The 22,747-nt window shown below is 46.0% G+C and overlaps 1 protein-coding gene across 1 annotated transcript in view; it reads left to right on the forward strand.

Moving 5' to 3' along the window:
• Window positions 1-22,747, forward strand: part of LOC112432458 (microfibril-associated glycoprotein 4-like) — a 39,623-nt gene that overhangs the window by 14,558 nt on the left and 2,318 nt on the right. The window contains exons 2-4 of the mRNA XM_024801016.2: window positions 9,895-9,948; window positions 11,146-11,301; window positions 12,252-12,287. Of these exons, the coding sequence (XP_024656784.1) occupies window positions 9,940-9,948; window positions 11,146-11,301; window positions 12,252-12,287 (201 nt within the window). The 5' untranslated portion in view covers window positions 9,895-9,939. The remainder of the gene's footprint in view (window positions 1-9,894; window positions 9,949-11,145; window positions 11,302-12,251; window positions 12,288-22,747) is intronic.

The raw sequence follows: 22,747 nt of genomic DNA on the forward strand, positions 1-22,747 counted from the left end.
TTAACTGGGCTTGCTCAGCAACACAGGTCTCGTTCTCAGTAACTATTTGAGAAGCCGAGAGAGCAATGGCTGGTTGAGGAGTTGGCTGGGGAACGTCAGAAATGTCTAAAGACAAAACAGGCTGGAACATGAAACAGTCACTAGAAGGAGCATCAGCAATGGAACACACGGTTTCAGGGGGTTTGTGCTCCTCAGCATGCACTGCTACATCCTGAGCTGATGATGGGGGTGTGTGGCTGAGCTCAGACTGAGAAACCTCAGAACGTACAGGCTGAGTAAAATGGTTCTGCGGTGCTGCAATGCTAGTAGCAGTATGTCGGTGAGTCTGGTGTAGAATAACAGTCTTTGGTTCCGCTAACTCTACGGGTGAAACGTTCATACTGGCTAACTCAGAGGAAATGCTGCGAGCGTTACAAGAACCTGATTGCTTTGGAACACAAAGATCGCTAGGTAGGGCGGTCGGTGAATAGTTTGGCACCAAGGTGTCACTCGGAATAACGTCTTTAGAGTCCAAACACACAGTGGCGGAGTTATCCAAGTCAGGCAACACAATGGCAGGCAAAACAGAGTTACTCACAGTGGTGGAACAGTCATGGGGTCCGGGACCAGACAACTTGGGCTGAGTGTGTGACTCACAGTCACTCTCTCCTACGGGTGCAGCCAGCTCAGCTGTACTGCGGTGCTGAACTAGCACAGGGGGCTGCACTGAAGTCTGCACAGGGGGCTGCACTGAAGTCTGCACAGGGGGCTGCACTGATGGCTGTAGCAATGGTTGTGGTGAGAGTGGAGTAGGTAGTGGAGTTAATGACTTCACAGGGGAACGAACTAGAGGTAGTGACGGTTGTGGTGCTGGTGGTTGAGTGGGTGACTGTGCTAAAGGAGGCCGCACTGGGGACACTGGAGACTGCACTGGGGACACTGGAGACTGCACTGGGGAAGGCAGAGCTGCGGGAGACTGCGCTAGAGACAGCAGTGATGGTTGTAGTGGAGGTGTGACGGGTGGAGGAGTGGCTGAAGTGGCTGCGGGTCGGGCGGCTAGTGGCTCAGCTACAGAGCATATTAACGGCAGGGCTATGGGTTGAATGTCTACCTGAGTAGCAGCCTGAATGGCTGGGTGTAGTGATGGTGGTGGTGGAAGGGAAACAGGTGGTAGTGTGGATGACGGAACTAAGGGCGACTGAGTGGCAGACCGAACTGATGACTGAAGCGATGGTAGAGGTGAAAATGGAGCGTGTGGTGGAGTTAATGGCTGAGCTAGCGGGGACACAGGAGACTGAACCGAGGGTGGCTGCGCGGGAGCTAACTGAGCTGAGGGTGGCTGCGCGGGAGCTAACTGAGCTGAGGGTGGCTGCGAGGGAGCTAACTGAGCTGAGGGTGGCTGCGAGGGAGCTAACTGAGCTGAGGGTGGCTGCGAGGGAGCTAACTGAGCTGAGGGTGGCTGCGAGGGAGCTAACTGAGCTGAGGGTGGCTGCGAGGGAGCTAACTGAGCTGAGGGTGGCTGCGAGGGAGCTAACTGAGCTGTGAAGGGCTGCGAGGGAGCTGACTGAGCTGTGAAGGGCTGCGAGGGAGCTGACTGAGCTGTGAAGGGCTGCGAGGGAGCTGACCGAGCTGGAAGTAGCAGCGAGGGAGCCGACTGAGCTTCTGGTAGCACAGCAGGTGAATTAGAAGGCTGAATGTCCGGCTGTGGGGTGGCGCATCAGCGGCGTGAATGCCGTTTCCTTTTTGATGATGGCTCTGACGGGCCGAGCGGCTCCACATCCGGCCCTTCAGGCAGGTGGGTAGTAGCAGCTGGGGGATGAAGGTGGAGCTCGTTGCGGATTAAATCCTGTTTGAGTGGGTGGAGCGCACTGAGTAGCCAGGGAAGACCAGAGATTAAACGCTGTAGTTTGGTTTCCACAGCACGGCGAAATTCCTTCCCCTCATGTTCGAGCCACAGATGCAGGAGTCTTTCCACGGAGTAGATAATGTCCAGACGCAGTTCTTCTGGTGGGTTGAGTGCTGCTGGGTCCATATCTGGTTACGTCGTACTGTCACGGCTCGGCTGTGTGGTAGGCAGGAGGAGGACCCAAACGCAAAACTCACAGACACGGGGATGAACTCAAAATCACAGCTTTAATGCTGGAATGGCAGAACATGGGAAATACAAAACTAAACTGGGAAAAGTAAACTAACATACGCAGAGAGACACAGGGAGATCCACACAACATGAGGGACGACGTCACGCTGAACAGAGGGAGACGCAGACAGAAATACACAGAGGGTTAACGAGGAAGGTGGGAACACACGGGGAACACAGGTGACACTGATAATCATAACGAGACAGGGCGGGGTGAACTGAACATGACATGTACGGGCGTGAGAGTCACAAAGTAAACAGGAAGTGCACAGAGGTTCAGACAGGAGGAGAGAGAGCACGGGGAAAACACAGACATAACGGGCTGGGAAAACATGAAACAACCACAAAGGGAGACGAGGGCTCATAAATACATAGAGGGCACACAGGGGGAAGAGAGAGCACGGGGAGAACTTAGACATAATGGGCAGGGGAAACATGGAATAAAACATAAGGAGAGACGAGGGCTCACAGATACACAGAGGGGCACACAGGGGGTAAAAGCCATGAAGGGAAAACACTTAGGGAACAACACAACAGGGCAACTCAGAAAACATGGCCTAAGCAAGGAACAAAATACAAACATACAAGAACACTAAGAACACTGGGCCAACATGGCCCAGGACCATGACAATTAGAGTATATTTGCGACCGGTTGGGGTGAGAGAAGGAAGACAGGATAAAGACATACACCGAGAGAGCTAATACCAAGTGACATAGTCACCCAAAGGAGAGGAATTTAGCTGGTGGGAAATAATAATAATAATAATAATAAACTTTATTTATAAAGCACACTTAAAAACCAAGGGTATGCCAAGGTGCTTAACAAGTAAAATAGAGTATAGGAGGAGGATAATAGAAATAGGACCAAAGCAAGTACTAAATATGCAAGCAGATAACTGTCACTAATACATAGGAAAGCAACAGGTACAGAGCAAACAAGAATTTAAATGAGCATAAAAGTGCATGATATAAAATCATAAAAGAAATATTAACTAGAGGGAAAGGCAAGATTGAATAAGTGGGTTTTTAATCGTGATTTGAACAGTGCAATGGAATCAGATGCGCGGAGGTCGAGAGGAAGGGTGTTCCACAGTACCGGGGCAGCCAGAGCAAACGCACGGTCACCCCGAGACTTCAGTCGAGATCTGGGTTGGGTCAGAAGTAGTTGAGTGGCAGATCTGAGTGTTCTAGCAGGAGTATGTGGTTTGAGAAGTTCACTAAGATAACTTGGCACTAATTTATTAATAGTTTTGAAAGTTGATAGGTTTGTAGCTTGAACCTATTCGCTGGAACGTTAAGACAATATAATTACACTGCTAAGCAAGACACAAATAGGCAAAGTTCTTCATGTTACTCGTGCACGGGAGAGACCGGACAGAGCGCCGTCCCTTCGCTTGACCCCAGTTGCTCTCGTCCGTCCTCCCGTAACACTGTCCTTTTATTGAGGTTACATGAATATGCATAAGTTCATTAACATATGACATCTACATACACACAAAGAGTACCTTGCCTGTGTGTGTGTGTGTGTGTGTGTGTGTGTGTGTGTGTGTGTGTGTGTGTGCGTGTGTGTGTGTGTGTGTGTGTGTGTGTGTGGACTGCTGATCAAAGGGTCAAACATCCTTGGTCAGGAAGAGGGTAGCCTCCCCCTCCCCCTAGATGGTTCATCCTAGATAACACGGTGAGGAAGTCCTGCAGTTCATCTAAACAAAGAGCACTTAGACTAGAACAGACGCAACTACGTTAATCCTACCATAAAACAATAAGACACGGTATGACCTCTCATGCTCCCAAAGTGCTGTCTAATACACACAAAGTTTGCAGACTATCAAGGATCAAAACCTCTACCAATCTACAACTAATTACAAAACTCTAAGCATATATAAGTAAATATTTCTAAGCATAAATGACAATCAACAATACAAATCTAACAAAAGTAAGAAGTAATATTTTAAATTGAATACGGTACTTTATGGGCAGCCAATGCAGGCTAGCTAGGACAGGGGTAATATGGCAAAATTTCCTGGTACCTGTTAAAAGGCGGGCTGCTGCATTTTGGACTGTTTGCAGTCTAAGAAGAAGAGAAGAGGGAAGACCATAGTACAAGGAGTTACAATAATCCAACCTGGAGGTCACAAAAGCGTGAATAAGCTTCTCCAGGTCCTCATGCGGAATATAATGCCTAGCCTTAGAGATAAGGCGCAGTTGGTGGAAGCTAGATCTCACTACAGCAGACACTTGCTTATCGAGTTTGAGCGAGCTATCCAGCAGTACACCCAAGTTACTGACATAGTCACAAGAAAAACTAACAAAGGAACCCAGGGCAGCACAGAGTTGGGCACGAGGGATTTTACTGTTGAACACCACAATCTCAGTCTTCTTATCATTTAAAACGAGGGAATTACTCAGGAACCATTCTTTGACCTCCCGCATGCATTCTTGAAAGTAGTGCAGGGACACAGCAAGGTCGTCAGTAAGTTCAAAATAGATCTGTATGTCATCGGCATAACAGTGGAAGGCGATATTGTATTTTTCAAAGATTGCACCTAGAGGGAGCAAATACAATGAGAAGAGAATAGGGCCTAAAACTGATCCTTGAGGCACACCACAACAGACCGGAGCGGAGGAAGAGGAGAAGGTGCCTAAGTGAACTGATAAGGATCTATCAGCGAGGTATGATTTAAACCAGTCGAGGGCAGTGCCTCTAATACCCACAGTGTGCTCAAGTCTTAGTAATAAAATGTTATGGTCTACCATATCAAAGGCCGAAGAGAGGTCCAGTAAAACTAGAACCATAGAGCGTCCAGTATCAGTGATTACAAGAATATCATTAAGAACTCTAACCAACGCTGTTTCAGTGCTATGCAATGGCTTAAAGGCAGATTGAAATTTCTCAGCAATATTGTTCGTGTCCAAGTACGCCTGGAGCTGGGAGAGAACTAGTCTCTCCAGGATCTTGGACAAGAACGAAAGCTTAGAGATCGGTCTATAGTTTGAAAGGTCATAACAGTCAGAATTTCTTTTTTTAAGAATCGGGTGGACTACAGCATGCTTAAAGGACAAAGGAACACAGCCTGAGAGCAAGGAAAAGTTCATAAGAAATAGGATACTAGGTCCGATTACATCAAAACAGTCCTTAGCTAAACAAGATGGAAGAATGTCAAGCACAGTATTGGTGTTATTCATTTGAGCAACTAGCCGCTTAAGAGTCAAAAGTGACACAGGCTCAAACTGGTGGAAAGTTGAAATGCACTCAGGAATGGGGAGAGGATATAAAGCAGGGGGAAGGGAGGACTTAAGAGATGAGACCTTTTTTAAAAAGTGAGTTTGAAATCGCTCACAAAGACCCTGAGAATGAATTAAAGGCATGTCCGGAGAAGGGTTAACCACAGAGTTAAAAATTTTAAATAAGGTACGGGGGTTATGGTCATTGTCCAGGATGATTTTGGACAAGAAGGACGCTTTGGCCGTTTTAGCAGCACTTTGGAATTTTAAGCGGCTAGTCCGTAGCATGTCATGGGAAACCTGAAGTTTATCTTTTTTCCACCTTCTCTCAGCGCGCCGACACACGCGACGTAAGGCGCGCGTAGTGTCATTAAGCCAACACTGAGAGTAGGTTCTAGGGCGCTTCATCTTAATGGGGGCAACAGTATCAAGGATTGAAGAAATCAGCGATAGGAAGGAATTAGCACAGTCATCAACCGAGTGAAAAGAACAACAGTCGAGAGTGACAGATGCAGAATCCAAGAAAGACATAGAGAAGTTTGACATCGCTTCAGCATTAATTACACGTAGCGGGCGAAGGGGAGCCGCAGGATGTAGTTCATTAGTGCATAAGCCAGTATCAAATATAACTGGGAAATGATCTGAGATCCCAGCGTCACTTATATCCTTGATACAAATGTCCAGACCATATGAGAAAACCAAGTCCAAAGTATGTCCTTTAACATGCGTTGGGTCATTAACCCACTGAGCCAGGTTAAAAGAGTCCGTTAAGGCAAGGAAATCTTTAGCAAATGAGTCATCCTTACAGCAGAGTGTGGTCGTGGATGCAGTCATCTCCAATAATTGGACTTCAAAGCTAGAGTAGGTAGGTGAGGGTAGCTGCCGAACTGCATACGAATTCTTAAAAACCGAGGCTACGCCGCCACCCCTACCAGTAAGCCTTGGTGAGCTAAAAGCAACACAGTCCGACGGAAGAAGTTCAGTAAAAGGGATGAACTCACCAGGACGAATCCAGGTTTCAGTCAGGAATAAGGCATCAATCCCATTAGTGGAGATGAAGTCATTTAAAAGAAAGGTCTTATTGACCAGCGACCTGACATTAAGCAATGCTATCCGTATCCTAGGGGCTAAGTCGCCACGGGTGGTGCGTCGTAGGACACTTAGGTTGTTTCGGCAAACGCCGCGTCGGAGTGATGTTATCCAAACCCGAGCAGGAGAACATGCCACAGGAATCGCAGGGTAGACTTCGTGGTCGGCCAAGCAGATCCAACGGTGGGTGAGCAACTTAGCATCAGAGCGCTCCTGGGAAGGAGGGAAAGAAGATAAAATATCCAGGCTGACATGTGGGTAGCCAGTGGCTCTGGCTTTAAAGTAGAGCCTGAAGCGAACGCGACGGCCGCTCCTTCTACCGCTCCTTCTACCGCGTTTCCTATAGCGTTTCTTGTGTAGATTCGGAATAGGTAGATGGAGGAAGCCGGTCGGAGGGTCCGGTCGGGGCGCGGTGGCGTCACTCAGGTTCCAGCAAGGATCAGGCCGAGAGGAATGAGAGAGTCTTAGATTTAAAAGTGTTTGCCTGTCGTATGTAATCAGTGCACAGCCATTAGATGCGCATACAACTAAAAGGATAAAAAAATATAATGCCAAGGTCCATAAAGAGCGTAGAGAGGGTAAGAAGCAGCGAAGCAGATGTAGCCGAGGACGGCAAGCCACGTACACCGGCGCCATCTTGCTAGCAAAGATTAACAGGCCGTGCCCTCTATAAGCTGGTCGGGGATGGAGGGAATGAGATCAGAATTAGTAGTCACACTATTCCAGGAGGCATTCTAATCAGATGCCTGAACTCCTTGAACTGACTCCTTTCGATGTTGAGGAGCAGCGGCTACTACTAAGAGCCCTTTGTGAATGATTGACTGTCTCTAAGGTAGAATCCTGCCACCCTTCAGAGCAAGCTAATTTCCACCGCTTGTATACACGATCAAGTTTTGGGTCACTTGTAACTACAGCTGAGAAAGGGGACTGTGGCGAGGCGTGGTTGGTGGTGCCGCTGCAGGGGTGGCGAACACACCTGCAGGGCATCCCCAATCGTGCCTCGCTGGGTTAAAGGTGTGCTGGGTCCTGGATTCCCATGTGGTTGTTGTTGATGTGAAAAGCATAACTATGTTGTCTGGTCTGTTGTCGCTTCATTACAAATCAAATCAAATCAAATCACTTTTTATTGTCACATCACATGTGCAGGTACATTGGTACAGCACATGCGAGTGAAATTCTTGTGTGCGAGCTTCACAAGCAACAGAGTTGTGCAAATACAATAACATAAACAGGCAAAATATACGAATGGCTAAATCTGAAACTAATAAATATATGTACAATATATAATAGTATATGCAAAAAAAAAAATTCTGGATGTGTATACTAAATGTTTTTCTACATGTGTGTGTGTGTGTGTGTGTGTGTGTGTGTGTACACATATTTTACAAATTAAATAGAGTCAATAAATAAAATATATAAAAATATACAGAGTTGAGACATGTGCAAAACAGTGGCATTACTGTACAGTATGCAGTGCATAATGTTGAAGTTCCAGTAGTGGAGGTGAGGTGTCTATGACGTGTTCAGCAGTCTGATGGCCTGATGGAAAAAGCTGTCTCTCAGTCTGCTGGTACGGGACCGGATGCTGCAGAACCTCCTTCCTGATGGAAGTAGTCTGAACAGTTTATGGCTGGGGTGACTGGAGTCCTTGATGATCCTCCCCGCTTTCCTCAGGCACTGCTTCCTGTAGATGTCTTGGAGGGAGGGAAGCTCACCTCCAATTATCCGTTCAGAGCACCGCACTACTCGCTGGAGAGCTTTGCAGTTGTAGGCGGTGCTGTTGCCATACCAGGTGGTGATGCATCCAGTGAGGATGCTCTCAATGGCACAGTGATAGAAGGTCCTGAGGATGCGGGGGCTCATGCCGAATCTTTTCAGTCTCCTGAGAAAGAAGAGGCGCTGCTGCGCCTTCTTCACTGTTTTGTTTGTGTGTACTGACCACGTAAGATCCTCAGCCAGATGTACACCAAGGAACCGGAAGCTGCTCACTCTCTCCACAGCAGTGCCGTTGATGGTGATGGGGGTGTGTACTTCTCTGCACCTCCGGAAGTCCACTATCAACTCCTTTGTCTTTGCGACGTTGAGGGTGAGATGGTTGTCTTGACACCAGTGGGTCAGGGCGCTGACCTCCTCCCTGTAAGCCGTCTCATCACCGTTGGTGATAAGACCCACCACTGTAGTGTCGTCCGCAAACTTCACAATGATGTTGGAGTTGTTAGTGGCCGTGCAGTCGTAGGTGTAGAGTGAAGGGGCGTAGATCAAATCAACAGTGTCACTTTTATGCTCAGGTCTCTCTTTATCTTGACAGAGCGGTACAACAGATGCATAACTGCAGTTGCAGCCTTAGTGCATTAGTAAATCTTCCACTCCTTTCTCCCCTAACTCGTGAACAAAACCTTGAGATACTTAAACTCCTCCACCTGGGGCGGCAAATTCTCCCAGATCTGAAGTGGGCACTCCACCCTTTTCTGGCTTAGGGCCATGGCCTCAGACTTTTAGGTGCTAATTCTCATTTCCATTGCTTCACACTCAGCTGCAAACCAGTCCAGTGCAAGCTGGAGGCCAAACTTTGATGAAGCCAACCACATTATCAGCAAAAAGCAGAGATGGGATTCTGAGGCCTGGTGAAGAGGTGGTCCAGCATTCCTCCTTTGGCCACTTGGCTACGTCAAGAAGTATTCTGTCCATTAAAACCTATGAACTGAGTCAGTGACAAATGGCAGACCTGGTGGAGTCCAATACCCAGAGGAAACAAGTGTGACAATCAAGGATGTGTTTAACATCCTCAGTGATGATTCATCCCCAGGCTCTTCCTCTACAAAAAGCATGTGCGTGGGATTGAAGAGGTCCTGGAAGTATTCCTTCCACCACCCTGACTATAACCTCAGTTGAAGTCACGAGCACCCCACCTCCACTGTGAGTACAGCCCCGCTTTGCTCTCCTGAGTCACCTGACAGTTTGCTAATTGATTTTAGGCAGATTGAAATTCTTTTTCCATAGCTTCACCAAACTCCTTTTGGTTTTGCTTCCACCACTGACAGAGCTACATTCCACTTGGCGTGCCATTAGCTGTTAGCTAACTCTGAAGTCCCACAGGCTAACCAACCTTGGACTTTTTCAACTTAACAGCTTCCTTCACCTGCAGTGTCCACAATCTGCTTCAGTGATTACAACCAAAACAATATTGTTGCGACAGCTGATCCATGCAGTCACCTCAGCAAATGGAGGTCCAGAGTTGACAGAAGACTTTAGAAATGAAGTAAAACAATGAGACCAGAAGGAGTCTGGACTGACTACAAATTTAGCAACATACCACTGAGTAGAGCTCCTGAGTAAGATGTGTGTTCTGTTCTGCAGTCTTCATTTGAGGCTTTGTTATGGAGATCTGTCTCCATGCGCTAATGAACTACTTTAAACCACATTTTTGTATTGTATCAGTAATTATTGATTTCTGCTTATAAATACAGCTCAGAGTCATCGGATTTTCATCACATCAATTCAACAGAATTGCAATGATGAAGGTAAGTGAAATCTTTAAATTTCTGACTGAATATATATCAGTCCTATAGAGGTTTTGCAGACACGTGACCGCTTACAACTTGTCGGCCATTTTGGACATGTAATAATCCCAAAACTTAATGTAACATTATGTAGATGAGATAAACTATGAGTAAACAAATTAGTGTATAGACACTCTCCGAGGAAGCAAAGCTGTCATGGTCCCGGGACTTCTAACCAGTGTTTTGTGTTCTCTTGTATTTTTGTCATTTGGTGTTACGTTTTAGGTCCACTGTTTATTCTAAAGGTTCCTAGGTTATTCTGTTTAGATGTCGTTTATTAGATTTCCCCTCGTGTCTTTTCCCCGTGTCTCCCTCTGTGTATCTGAGTTCTTATGCCTTGTTTCCCCCTGCTTGTATTTTATTCCGTGCCTTTCCAGCCCATTATATCCGTGTTCTCCCCATGTTCTCTCCCCCTCCAGTCCGCGTCCAGGTGTACTTCCTGTTTTACTTTGATAGTCTCCTGTCGGTGTACGTCATGCTGTATTTGCTCCTGCACCATCTCACAACTATCAGTGTTCCCCGTGTGCTCCCACCCCCTCATTATCCTTCGGTGTATTTATGTCCGTGACCACGTCTCACTCAGTTCTGTGTTGCGTCCTCCCTCATAGTTGTGTGCTGTGTTTCCTTGTGCGTTAGCTTTAATATTTCCCAGTTTAGTTTTTGTTTTGCCGTTCTGTAAATGAAGCGTCATTTTGAGCTTAAGTTTTGTTCCCCGTGAGTTTGCATTTGGGTCCTCGCCTGGCTGCAGACAGCCGTTTCATGACAAAAACACTTTCCTGACTAGCATCTCGCTCGTACTTTGAGGCGACTGTTGTTGTGGTTCGGCGCTGTATAAATAAAACTGAATTGAATTGAAAATTGAATTTTTTAGCCCCAGCTCTTGTCAGCGGTCCAGCATGTCTGATCTGCTGACAGTAAATAACTGTGACTCATGTAAGCTTTCTTATGTTAGAACCCTAATGTCAGTTCAGGAGTGATCACTACCGCTGATCGTGTTCAATATGGCGGACAGCAGTTGAGCGACATGTGCATGATGTCACATGCAGAACCTCTATAGTTTGTGTCTGTGTGGCACCATCACAGTCTGACAGTCACAAACGTTGCAGCTCTACATGAAGCTTTGACTGAAGTAAAATAAGAACACCTCCTCTGTTCCAGCTGCTGTCAGCCTTCATCCTTCTCCTGCTTCCTCTGCTGACCGGCTGTGAACCTTTCATCCTTCCACTGGACTGCAGCGATGTCTATACCCAAGACACCAGTCGAACCAGTGGAGTGTACACCATTTATCCCATTGGAGCCACGTCTGCTGTCCTGGTAGACTGGAGTTATTTACTCCAATGATAAGCTGATTTTTTAATGTTGTCATTTTCAGACCATCGTGATTCATCCAAAGATGCAGAAGATGCATTTCCTTTGTGTTTTCGTTGATTCATTTGGTTCTTCCGGCCAAAAATGCACCAAAATCATTACATTTCATTCTCCAGACCAGTGGTTCCCAAACTTTTTTGTTAGGCACCTCTTTGTTTCCCCCCCCCCCACCGGCACAAACACATCCTCCAACCATGCACACCCACCATATTTAGTTTTCAAACTTCATTGCAGATTATTTCACACCTCAAACAATGTAAACAATGAAACAAATAAAAGTAAACTGCAATAAATTACAGGTAGCAATAAAATAAACTCCTACCTCTTTTAAATAACAGAACAACGTAACATCTTTACGGTGTAATTATTTTAGGTGTAGTTGTTTTTGTTTTTTGTTTTTTTACTGTGTGAGAATATTCAACATTGCTATCAACACATTTTTCAAAAAATGAGTTTAAAAACATAACAACTGTGGGATGCTGTTTGTTTGTTGTTGATTTGGATTTGGACAGCCCACTGCGTGCTCCTAATGCAGGGAAACCAAATTCTGTCGGGGATACCTACCTTGGCACCACCGTTGTGCAGGTGAAGCCAAAGGCAAGATATGCTTAATCATGTGTTCTAGTCTTTGGCTGGAAGGAAGTTGGTTTGGAAGAATATTTGGAGATGGTTTATCTTCTGCTTTGCTTTTGTGTGGGAGCCCCTCTGCTCTAGACAAGACCTCCTCCAGCCAACCTGCAGGATGTTCACTCACCACCAGGGGGCACTTTGATATAGTGTATCACATGTTAATATGTATTATCGTATGTGTATTATTATTGTATTTATCTTTCTCTATTTTCTAATGATTGTGTGTGTGTGTGTGTGTGTGTGTGTGTGTGTGTGTGTGTCTGCAGGTATACTGTGACATCGACTCACAAGGACAGTGGACGGTGAGTATCCGAACTCCCAGCTTCATGTCTGGTTGTCTGAAGTGCTTAGACTGCTTAGTGATGGTATGAGAGCCCAATAAGAATCAATAAGAGAATCAAAATGAAGGAATTCTTATGAATTCCCATCCCTACCTACTAGGAATGGATCAATCCTGAGCTAAATGATTGGATCGGATATCAGGGAGAAATAAAAAAAAGTAACCCGATCCATTAAGTATCAGGAAAGCACCTCACCAAACTTGTGGTATGTTGTAACCCAGCTCATGATCTTAACACGTCAGGGCCCTGTTTCAGGAAGCCGGTTTAGTGGAAAAACTGAGTAAGTATACCCTGAGTTAACGAAAACTCTGGGTTTTCGGTTTCACAAAGCGAGTTCAGCTGCAGCCTGAGTGAGTCACTATGACGACACACTCCGTGAAGCTAACCTGCCCCCTAGCAGGTTTACTACAACTAACCCTGACTGTCTCCGCCCCTTTGTCGGAAACCTGACAGTAGGAAGTGTCGGACATGGCGTGCCACTTCCTTGAAGAGCCAGTAGATCGTGAAGCCCAAATTCTCCGCAGAGCTCTCCGCCGGGAGAGAGTGATCAGAGCGCGTTTGGACATTTTATCATTTCCTGATGATTTTCTGTGCGAACGTTACCGTGTTACGCCCCAGTCTAGGGGTACAGGAACGCAACACAAGTTTGAAAGAATTGCCCCGCCCTGGTCCCCAAAACCATACACAAAGGGAAACCAATTTCTTAGTGAATCGTGATTTATTTTTCTGCACTGCAAAAATGAAGCTCCGGGGTGAACAAAGGCCAAAATAACAAACAAAACAAGCTAAGTCAGGAGGAGGTGTTATCTACAACCCTATGTGAAATCAAATATCAAACAAAAGACAAGCGCTACACCTAACTCCCTAACTGAAATAAACAGGAGAAAACAGTGCAAGGAAAAACAATAAGGCAGCTCACCCCTTCTGTTGCAGTGCTATTTACAAGGCTATTTACAATGAAAACTAATGTACACACTATATACAAAACTCCAAAAAAGTCGCACAAAGTCACAGGCACAAAAGTCTCAGGTTTTGGAGGCCAGGGTCAGGTCTGCTGCTGCTGTCAGTGGCTGCCCCGGGACAACTGCTGGTGAGGGATTTGAATGAAGATCACATGGCCAGGGGACCAATCAGCAGCCGTCAGCTCATCCACTCCGGGACCTGCAAAGACTTAAAGGCACAGACAACAACAGCCACCAAAACAGATTATGGACAGGGCCATAACACCCCCCTTCCCAAGACCAAACATCTCCCCTAAAGATGTTTGGCGCTTAGGGGTTCCGAAAACCACGTGACAGCGCATCTGCCAGTACATTCTCTGTCCCTTTTTTGTGATGGATCTCCAGATTGAAATCTTGTACTAAGAGGGACCATCTCATGAGCCTTTGGTTAGAATTTTGCATTCGGGTCAAAAACACGAGGGGGTTGTGGTCTGTGTAAACAATGACAGGTGCTGAACTGGAACCGACATAGACCTCGAAATGCTGTAGAGCAAGCAATAGAGAGAGGGCTTCTTTTTCAATGGTGCTGTATTTCTGTTGGTGGGAGTTGAATTTTTTCGAAAAGTAACCAATTGGGTGATCAACACCCTGCCTATCCTCCTGCAACAGTACCGCACCTGCACCGTTGGCGCTGGCATCCACCTCAAGTTTAAACGGATGTGTGAAAACAGGAGCGGCAAGTACTGGTGTGCTGCAGAGGAGAGCTTTGGCAGACTCAAAAGCATTCTGGCATGTGGGGGACCATACAAATGGTTTTGACACACTTGTGAGACTGGTGAGAGGTGCAACTACATCTGCAAAATTCTTACAGAAGCCACGATAATAGCCGGCCATACCAAGGAACCGGCGAAGTTCACGTCTAGTGCGAGGCACAGGGAAATCTAGGATAGCCTGGACTTTAGCCAGCAGGGGGCGCACCTGTCCCTGACCCACCTGCTTCCCTAGATAAGTCACAGTGGCCTTACCAAAGTCACATTTGGCAAGATTTAGGGTAAGGGATGCCTCTTGTAATCTTTCAAAAATCTCCGTGAGTGTTCCAAGGTGATCTGACCAAGTCTCTGAATAGGCTACAATGTCGTCTAAGTACACTTCACAGTTTGTGACACCACCTAAGACAATGTGCATAAGGCGTTGGAATGTGGCAGGGGCATTTCGAAGGCCAAAAGGCATGACGGTGTATTGGAGGAAGTGATCAGGAGTGACAAAAGCAGAAATTTCAGATGCACGCGGAGTGAGGGGAACTTGCCAATAACCCTTTAATAAGTCCAGTTTGGTGACAAACTTTGCGGAGCCAACCCTATCCACACAATCTTCCATGCGGGGAAGAGGGTAGGAGTCGGGTTTGGTCACACTGTTCACTTTTCGAAAATCACTACAAAAACGTGGAGTTTTGTCTTCCTTCGGCACAAGAAGGCATGGGGAACTCCAGGCACTCGAACTAGGGACAGCAAGACCATTTTCCAGCAAGTAGGAAACTTCTTGCTGAAAAAGTGCACGTTTGGTAGGGTTCACACGATAAGCGTGTTGTTTGATCGGAGAGTGGTCACCTACATCTATGTCATGTTCGAGGACAGTAGTGCGAGACGGAGTGTCAGCAAACAGAGATGGGTAAGTATTGATCAGAGAACACACATCGGTCTGGGCAGCCTCATCTAAATGTTTTAGGTGAGATTTCAAATTATCCAATATTTCAGAGTTTCTGAGTCGGGAGCAACCCTCAGCACAAACGAAAGCTAAGCCATCACTTTCTGGGCTATACTGAGACGGGGATGCTGGCACAACTACCGACACGGCAGACAGCGCAGCGGGGGATGAGGAGGAGTTTACACCTGCATCACGAACAAAATAAGGCTTCATCAGATTAACATGACACACACGACGCTTTCTCCTACGGTCTGGGGTACCTATAACATAATCTGTGTCACTCAGTTTCTCTTGGACAGTATAGGGCCCACAGAACTTTGCCTGGAGAGAGGATCCAGGAACGGGTAGGAGAGTCAACACTTTGTCACCCACTTCAAATTTTCTCTGCATGGACTTTTTGTCGAATTTCCTTTTCATTTTTTCCTGAGACGCGGAAAGAGCCTCGCGTGCAATTTCGCATGCTTTATGCAGACGCTCCCTAAAACAACTTACGTAATCTAATACGTTCTGCTCGGGGGTAGCTGTGTCGGACAGATATCTCTCTTTAAGCAGCCGCAGGGGACCACGCACTGTGTGTCCAAACACCAGCTCTGCGGGACTGAAACCCGTGGACTCCTGCACACTCTCCCTCACCGCTAGAAGGAGAAGTGGCAGACCTTCGTCCCACTCTCTTCCTGACTCGAGGCAGAACTTCCTCATCATGGCTTTTAAAGTCTGGTGGAAACGCTCAAGCGCACCCTGTGATTCGGGGTGATATGCACTGGATTTTTGATGCTTGATGGATAGCGATTTTAAGACCTGAGCGAATATCTTGGACATGAAGTTAGACCCTTGGTCTGTTTGAACTGATTTAGGCAAACCGAAAAGGGAGAAAAAGTTTACTAATGCTCTGACAATGGCTTTGACTTTGATAGTGTGTAACGGAATAGCCTCGGGGAAGCGTGTGGCGGCGCACATTAAAGTCAAGAGGTACTGATGTCCTGACTTGGTTTTTGGAAGCGGACCTACACAATCGATGATTATGTGCTCAAATGGTTCGCCTAAGGCTGGGATTGGGTGCAATGGAGCAGGAGGAATAACCTGGTTGGGTTTTCCGCTGACCTGGCAAACGTGGCAAGAGCGGCAATATTTGGTCACATCAGTCTTCAAACCTGGCCAGAAAAAGTGACGCAGAATACGAAGGTAGGTCTTCCTAATTCCTAAATGTCCAGAGAAACTGTCATGTGCTAGGCTGAGTACTTGGTGTCGGAAATTTTGCGGTACAACTGCTTGTTGAAATACGTTCCAGCCAAGATCACTAGAGGAGGGAGGATGCCATTTGCGCATTAACACATCATTTTCAATGCTGTAGACACGGGGATTCTGATCGCTTGAATTTGCGGCAAGTAAACATTTGGCCAAAGTCGGGTCATTCTGTTGCGCATGAACGAAATCTGTTTTGTTTACCTCAAAAGACAGGTCAGGTGTAGCGGGTAGCAGTTTATCAGACACACATTTTTCAGCTTTTTCCACAGGCAGTTCAGCTTTCTCAGGAACAGCTTCAGAACATAGAAAAGAGTCAGACAAGTCAACATCACCATATTTACGCTTGTGGGCGCGTGTGACAACACAGGCAGGAAAAACAGAGGGCAGACTGTCAGCAGCAGGCTCGGAAACAAAATCAAAATCATCGACGGGGTTTTCAATTACTTCAGGGATCGGGAAAACTTTCCCATTGGCTAGATCATTCCCCAGAATCATAGTAACCCCCTGCACGGGCAAGCGAGCGCGCACCCCAACTGTTACCGGGCCCGAAACGAGAGGCGACTGTAGGAAGACTCTGTGCAGCGGAGCTCGTAACACACTCATTTTCACTCCCCACACGAGAGCATCAGCACCACAAAACGAGTTACTTGAGAAAGGCAACGCGCTTTCCAAAATGAGAGACTGGGCAGCCCCAGTGTCGCGCAAAATTACAATCGGCACGCGATCCTCCTCTATTCCAGTCAGTGAGGCGAACCCTTGTGAAATGAATGGTCGGTAACTGCTGTCAAGACTGTCATTTCCTGGTTCATCACTGACGGGATTAGGAGTAGCAACCGATTGAACAAAACCAATGCTTTTTGGCTTTTTCCATGTGTGAGTTTGCTCTTTGCGACGGAGCGACGGACAACTGGCAATGAGATGGCCAGTATCATGGCAATAAAAGCATTCTCGGACAGTCATGGGGACCCGATCAGGGCGCGTTTGACGCTTAGGAGAAACCCTCAAACTCCTCGCAGGTTTCGACAACGGGGCACATTCACGGCGCACAGCTGAAAACGCAACGCGATGGGTCAACACAAACTCATCTGCGAGAACAGCAGCTTTAGACAACGAATCCACCTTTTGCTCATTGATATATACAACAACATTCTCTGGAAGACACGTTTTGAATTCCTCCAGCAGGACCAATTCTCTTAGCTGAGCAAAGTCCTTCACTTTACTTGCAGCTAACCACTTATCAAACAAGAGAGTCTTCTCCCTGGCAAACTCTACATGTGTTTGTGAGTCAACCTCACTTTCTCTGAAAGGTGGCACTAAAGCAATTTGCCTGCTTGCATCAAATTGGTCAGAGGAGAGTGAATCAGAAGATTTACTCACAACTTTACTCACTGGGGTAGAGGTAACATTGCGCTGCCGGGAAGGATCCAGCTCCATAGCCCTTATGCGGAGATGCATAAGCTCAACCTCTTTGGACTTAGTCGCAAGCTCCACCTCTTTCAGGCGAAGGGCGAGCCCAAGATCCTCCGTAACCAATCCTGTTGATTGTCCGGCTGGGCTAACGTTTGGGATCTGAATGGCAGCAGGAGCCTCCGCCCCTGGCGACACCCGTCCACTGGGAGCTTTTGGGATGGTTGCAGCAGCTTCTGCTCCCGCATCCACCACCAAACCTCCAGTCGCCTCAACCGGCCGAGGTTTCGACTCCGCAAAAACCCCCTTATCCACCAGCTGAGCTGTCAGGCACTGCTTAATTTCTGCCTTTTTAGCATGTAAAGGCACACTAACATCAAACAAATCTGCCACCAACAACAAATCCGCCTTTGTGCATCGATCCAACTTATCCACGGTGGGTTGTAGTGCAAAATCATCCACATCAAAAGTCATTGTGACTAGACAAAAGAAAAAAAAAAAGGACGAGCCCCCACTTTATGTTACGCCCCAGTCTAGGGGTACAGGAACGCAACACAAGTTTGAAAGAATTGCCCTGCCCTGGTCCCCAAAACCATACACAAAGGGAAACCAATTTCTTAGTGAATCGTGATTTATTTTTCTGCACTGCAAAAATGAAGCTCCGGGGTGAACAAAGGCCAAAATAACAAACAAAACAAGCTAAGTCAGGAGGAGGTGTTATCTACAACCCTATGTGAAATCAAATATCAAACAAAAGACAAGCGCTACACCTAACTCCCTAACTGAAATAAACAGGAGAAAACAGTGCAAGGAAAAACAATAAGGCAGCTCACCCCTTCTGTTGCAGTGCTATTTACAAGGCTATTTACAATGAAAACTAATGTACACACTATATACAAAACTCCAAAAAAGTCGCACAAAGTCACAGGCACAAAAGTCTCAGGTTTTGGAGGCCAGGGTCAGGTCTGCTGCTGCTGTCAGTGGCTGCCCCGGGACAACTGCTGGTGAGGGATTTGAATGAAGATCACATGGCCAGGGGACCAATCAGCAGCCGTCAGCTCATCCACTCCGGGACCTGCAAAGACTTAAAGGCACAGACAACAACAGCCACCAAAACAGATTATGGACAGGGCCATAACAACCGTTTCTCAGCACAATCTATAATTTATTTGGATAACATCCTCAGGCCATATATTGCTCATGTGACACATCGCAGACATGCTCTCAGTTCTGTACATATTATTTGTATTGCACTTCGGTTTTTTGCAAACGGGAGCTTTCTGTATAATATTGGTGACACTGAGCACGTTTCCAAGGCTACCGTCTGTCGGGCAGTCAGGAATGTTACAGTTGCACTGAAACGTCTCCTGTACTCGTTTGTGGTGTTCCCCGGTCATAGACCCACAAGATTTATCAAAGAGGGATGCCACAAAATTGCAGGTATCAGGATGACCAAAACTTAATGTATGATGTGGTGATACTTGGACTACTACTTAAATTGCACATTTATTTTCAGGGTTCCCAGGCGTGATTGGCTGTACAGATGGCACTCACATTCCAATCATTGCTCCTTCAGTAAATGAAGGAGACTATGTGAACAGGAAGTCTTTCCACAGCATTAATGTACAGGTACATAGTTCCCTGTAGCATGTCAAACTAACAAATTATTTCATTATAGTAATGGATGCTAATTTGTGTTCTCTGCACTGTGAAGATCATATGTGATGCTGCCAACATTATCACAAATGTGGAAGCCAAGTGGCCAGGCTCTGTCCATGACTCACAAATATTCCGTGAATGTACACTGAGCACAAAATTTGGACATGGTGAGTTGAGAATACTTTAAAATATATAAAGACCAATTGCTTCAGGGACATTTGAACTGAAGTGTACCCTTCTGTCTTAGGAGAGTTCACTGGCTACTTGCTTGGTGATAGGGGGTATCCATGTTTACCCTATTTGCTTACCCCTTACCCTGACCCTGAACCGGGCCCACAGCAGCGATATAATCTGGCTAATTGCAGGACAAGAGCCAGAATTGAAATGACTATCGGAATGCTTAAGGCCCGGTTCCAGTGCCTGCAAAGACTCAGGGTCACCCCAGAAAGGGCATGTGACATTATTGTGGCATGTGTGATTCTTCACAACATTGCCACAATTAGAGGAGAACACTGTCCTTCTGAACCAAACATCAGCAGTGATCCAAACCATGAACATCCTGACCCTCCCACGGACATACAAGATGGAAGAGCAGTCAGAGACACCATATGTCACAATCATTTCTTTTGACCCATCACCTCAACATGTTGAAAGAAGAATAAACAGATTTTTTGTTCAACTGGCTTTATTGGTCGCCTGTATTTCCTGTACACAAAGTATTAAAAGATGTAAACCTCATAAAGTGTCTCTGTTGCTTCCTCCTCTGTAACAGCTGTCAATGTTTCTTCATTATTTTCCTGTAGTAAAGAAATAGACAACATTGCTGTTCTACTGTAAACTCATATAATCTGTGGAGTATTACTCACAACTGCATGTTGGTCTGGCTCAACAGGAGGCTGCACCAGATGCAGTACACCATCACCATCAACTGATAGAATATGAGGTTTATACAGGTCACTTATAACTTACAAGGGACCAAATGGCAATTAACAAACATACCAAGCACCTTACACTTCATTGTCATTATGCTCTCAAAGACAACCAAGGCTGAGGGAAGGCAAAATCAGTCGGAAAATAACTTCACTACAAAATAATTCATTATGGTAAAGAGTTTATCAAATGAATGTGTCGCACTGCAAAGGTGACTGTGAAGAAAGGATGTATGCACATCATGTATTATTTTGAATTTACCCCTTATGTAGGCACTTGTGTCTTGCGGGGTTATTGACTCAGAGGATGTCCCCGCAGAGATGCCTTCGGCCACAGGGCGCCCACTGTTTTGGCTGAGGGCCAACTGCTCAGCCTCTGTGAGTGGTGGTGGTGGAGGACCCCCACCTGTTTTTCGGGCCTCCGCTTTTTTTCTGTTGGCTATAACGGGCCACATTTGAGCATACAGAGTAAGCAAATATGTACTTGTAATGTGCTCAGATAATTTCAATAAGTGCTTACAGAAAGAAAATTAATGTAGCCTCTAACTGCAATTGATTTACATGGGACAAACAGACCAAGCACTATGGCTCATAATACAATTACACCTTACCTGTTTGGACTATATTTTTATATTTCATTTTTACTTGCTGCCAGGCACGTTTGGGGCCTGTTGGGTTGCACCTGCGCTCACATCACATCACAAAATAAAATGTATAAAATAACAAATAAAATAACATATGATAAAATAACGTGTTAAATGGGTGGAAATCCCTCGATCAATGTTTAAATTAACACTCACGCATTGACTCTGTCGGCTATGTTTTGCCATGCATGCTTTTTGCAGCTGTGGCTGTGTTACTTTTTTCCACGGAATTTGCATGTTATCGGCATATGCTGCCATCAGAATTTCGGCCTCAAGCGCTGTGAAATACATTGACCGCGCCTTCTTTCCCTCCGTCTCCATGGTGACTCGCTTAATCTGTGCTCCGCTTATCAGGGCTTTATGTATCCTCGTCCGCGCGCTTCACTTGGGGTTAAAGCAACTCCGCGTTGACTGAACTAATTGTTATCAGCCTTTCTGAAATGGAATATTCCGAGTTGGACAGTTCGGGGTTACTCAACCGTGAGTGTCGTTTTTCACTCTGAGTTTTCCAAACCGGCTTCCTGAAACAGGGCCCAGAGCAGTATGCGTCACGTAATAGAGCAGCTGTTGTGTGCGAGACCTCTCAGCGGTCTGGAGTTCACACTGAAATCCTCACTACGTGCTGCCAAACTGGCATTTCATCTACGAGCAAGCGATCCCAGAGAAGTAAAGCAGGTGTGCAAGTTCATCTCGAATGTTTGTAAAGCAATCCCATGGGGTTTTTTTGGTTTTTTTGGGGGGGTTTTTGTGTCCCGTTTGGATCTTTAGCCATCAGAATTGTTGTCTTAAGGCCAAGAAAGATGCCAAGCGGATTTATTTTACCAAGTGGATCATCATGGCCTTGCCATATTGGTCCATTTGAAAGCAATCCCATGTTAAGCTTAACAACTGATATATGGAGCTCAGACTTCTGTGCGTTGTCATTGCTAAGTCTGACCGTACAATGGATAGGCTCAAGTTTTACTTTGAAAAAAACTGCAGGCTAAACAGTTTCATGGTTTGAAAAAAAAAAAAACTAAGAAAAACACTTTTTTCCATACTTGTGTTAAGTTTTGTATAGAAATTACACAAAATTCAGTCTCAAGTTAAATGTGATAGAAACAGCTCACACTGACATCCATCTTGTTAAAAGATGAGTGTCGTGAAGCTGTGTTTGCATTTATTTGCACTGCTTTCCAGGAGGACCCAAAATGCAGGACTCACGAAGGCAGAAGTAACTCAAAATACTCAGCTTTATTGCTGGGAAGAAACTGAACAAAACACTAACTAGACTGGGAGAATGGAACAAACTAAACAGGTTGGTAGGCTGGCAAACAGAACACAGTGAAAGAGAGACGCGACAACGAGCAGGGAGAGACGCAGACACTCAATACAAGAGGTGAACAGAGCTAAGAGGAAACAGCTGGGAGACACAGCTGACACTGATTACCCCGACGAGAGAGGGAGAGCACAAAGCTGAACGCACAGACCTACAAAGTAAAACAGGAAGTACACGACAGACAGAGATCAGACACAGAACTAAACAGACGCAGACTCATGAGCAGACAGAATAACACCATGGACAGACAGAAGGAACACAGAGAAGAGGGAGCACAGAATAAACACTGGGAAGCCAAATAACAAAACTTAAAAACAAGAACTCAGGAAGTACTGCCAAACTAGGAAGCTGAAATACTAGGACAGAAGCCAAAGCAAACAGTCATACTTTATAACAGAGTCAAAAGTAAAAGTACAAAACCAAAAACACTGGGTCACCGATCCAGGACCGTGACACAAATACTTGCAGGCTTTTACCAACAAGTTGTCCTTGAGCCAGAAACTAAAACAATATTAATGCAGAGGACAGAAAGTTCAAATTCCAAAAAGCTGCTGTTAAGCAAAAGCGCACTGAT

This window comes from Maylandia zebra, linkage group LG16 (genome assembly GCF_041146795.1).
Source record: "Maylandia zebra isolate NMK-2024a linkage group LG16, Mzebra_GT3a, whole genome shotgun sequence".
Lineage (NCBI taxonomy): Eukaryota > Metazoa > Chordata > Actinopteri > Cichliformes > Cichlidae > Maylandia > Maylandia zebra.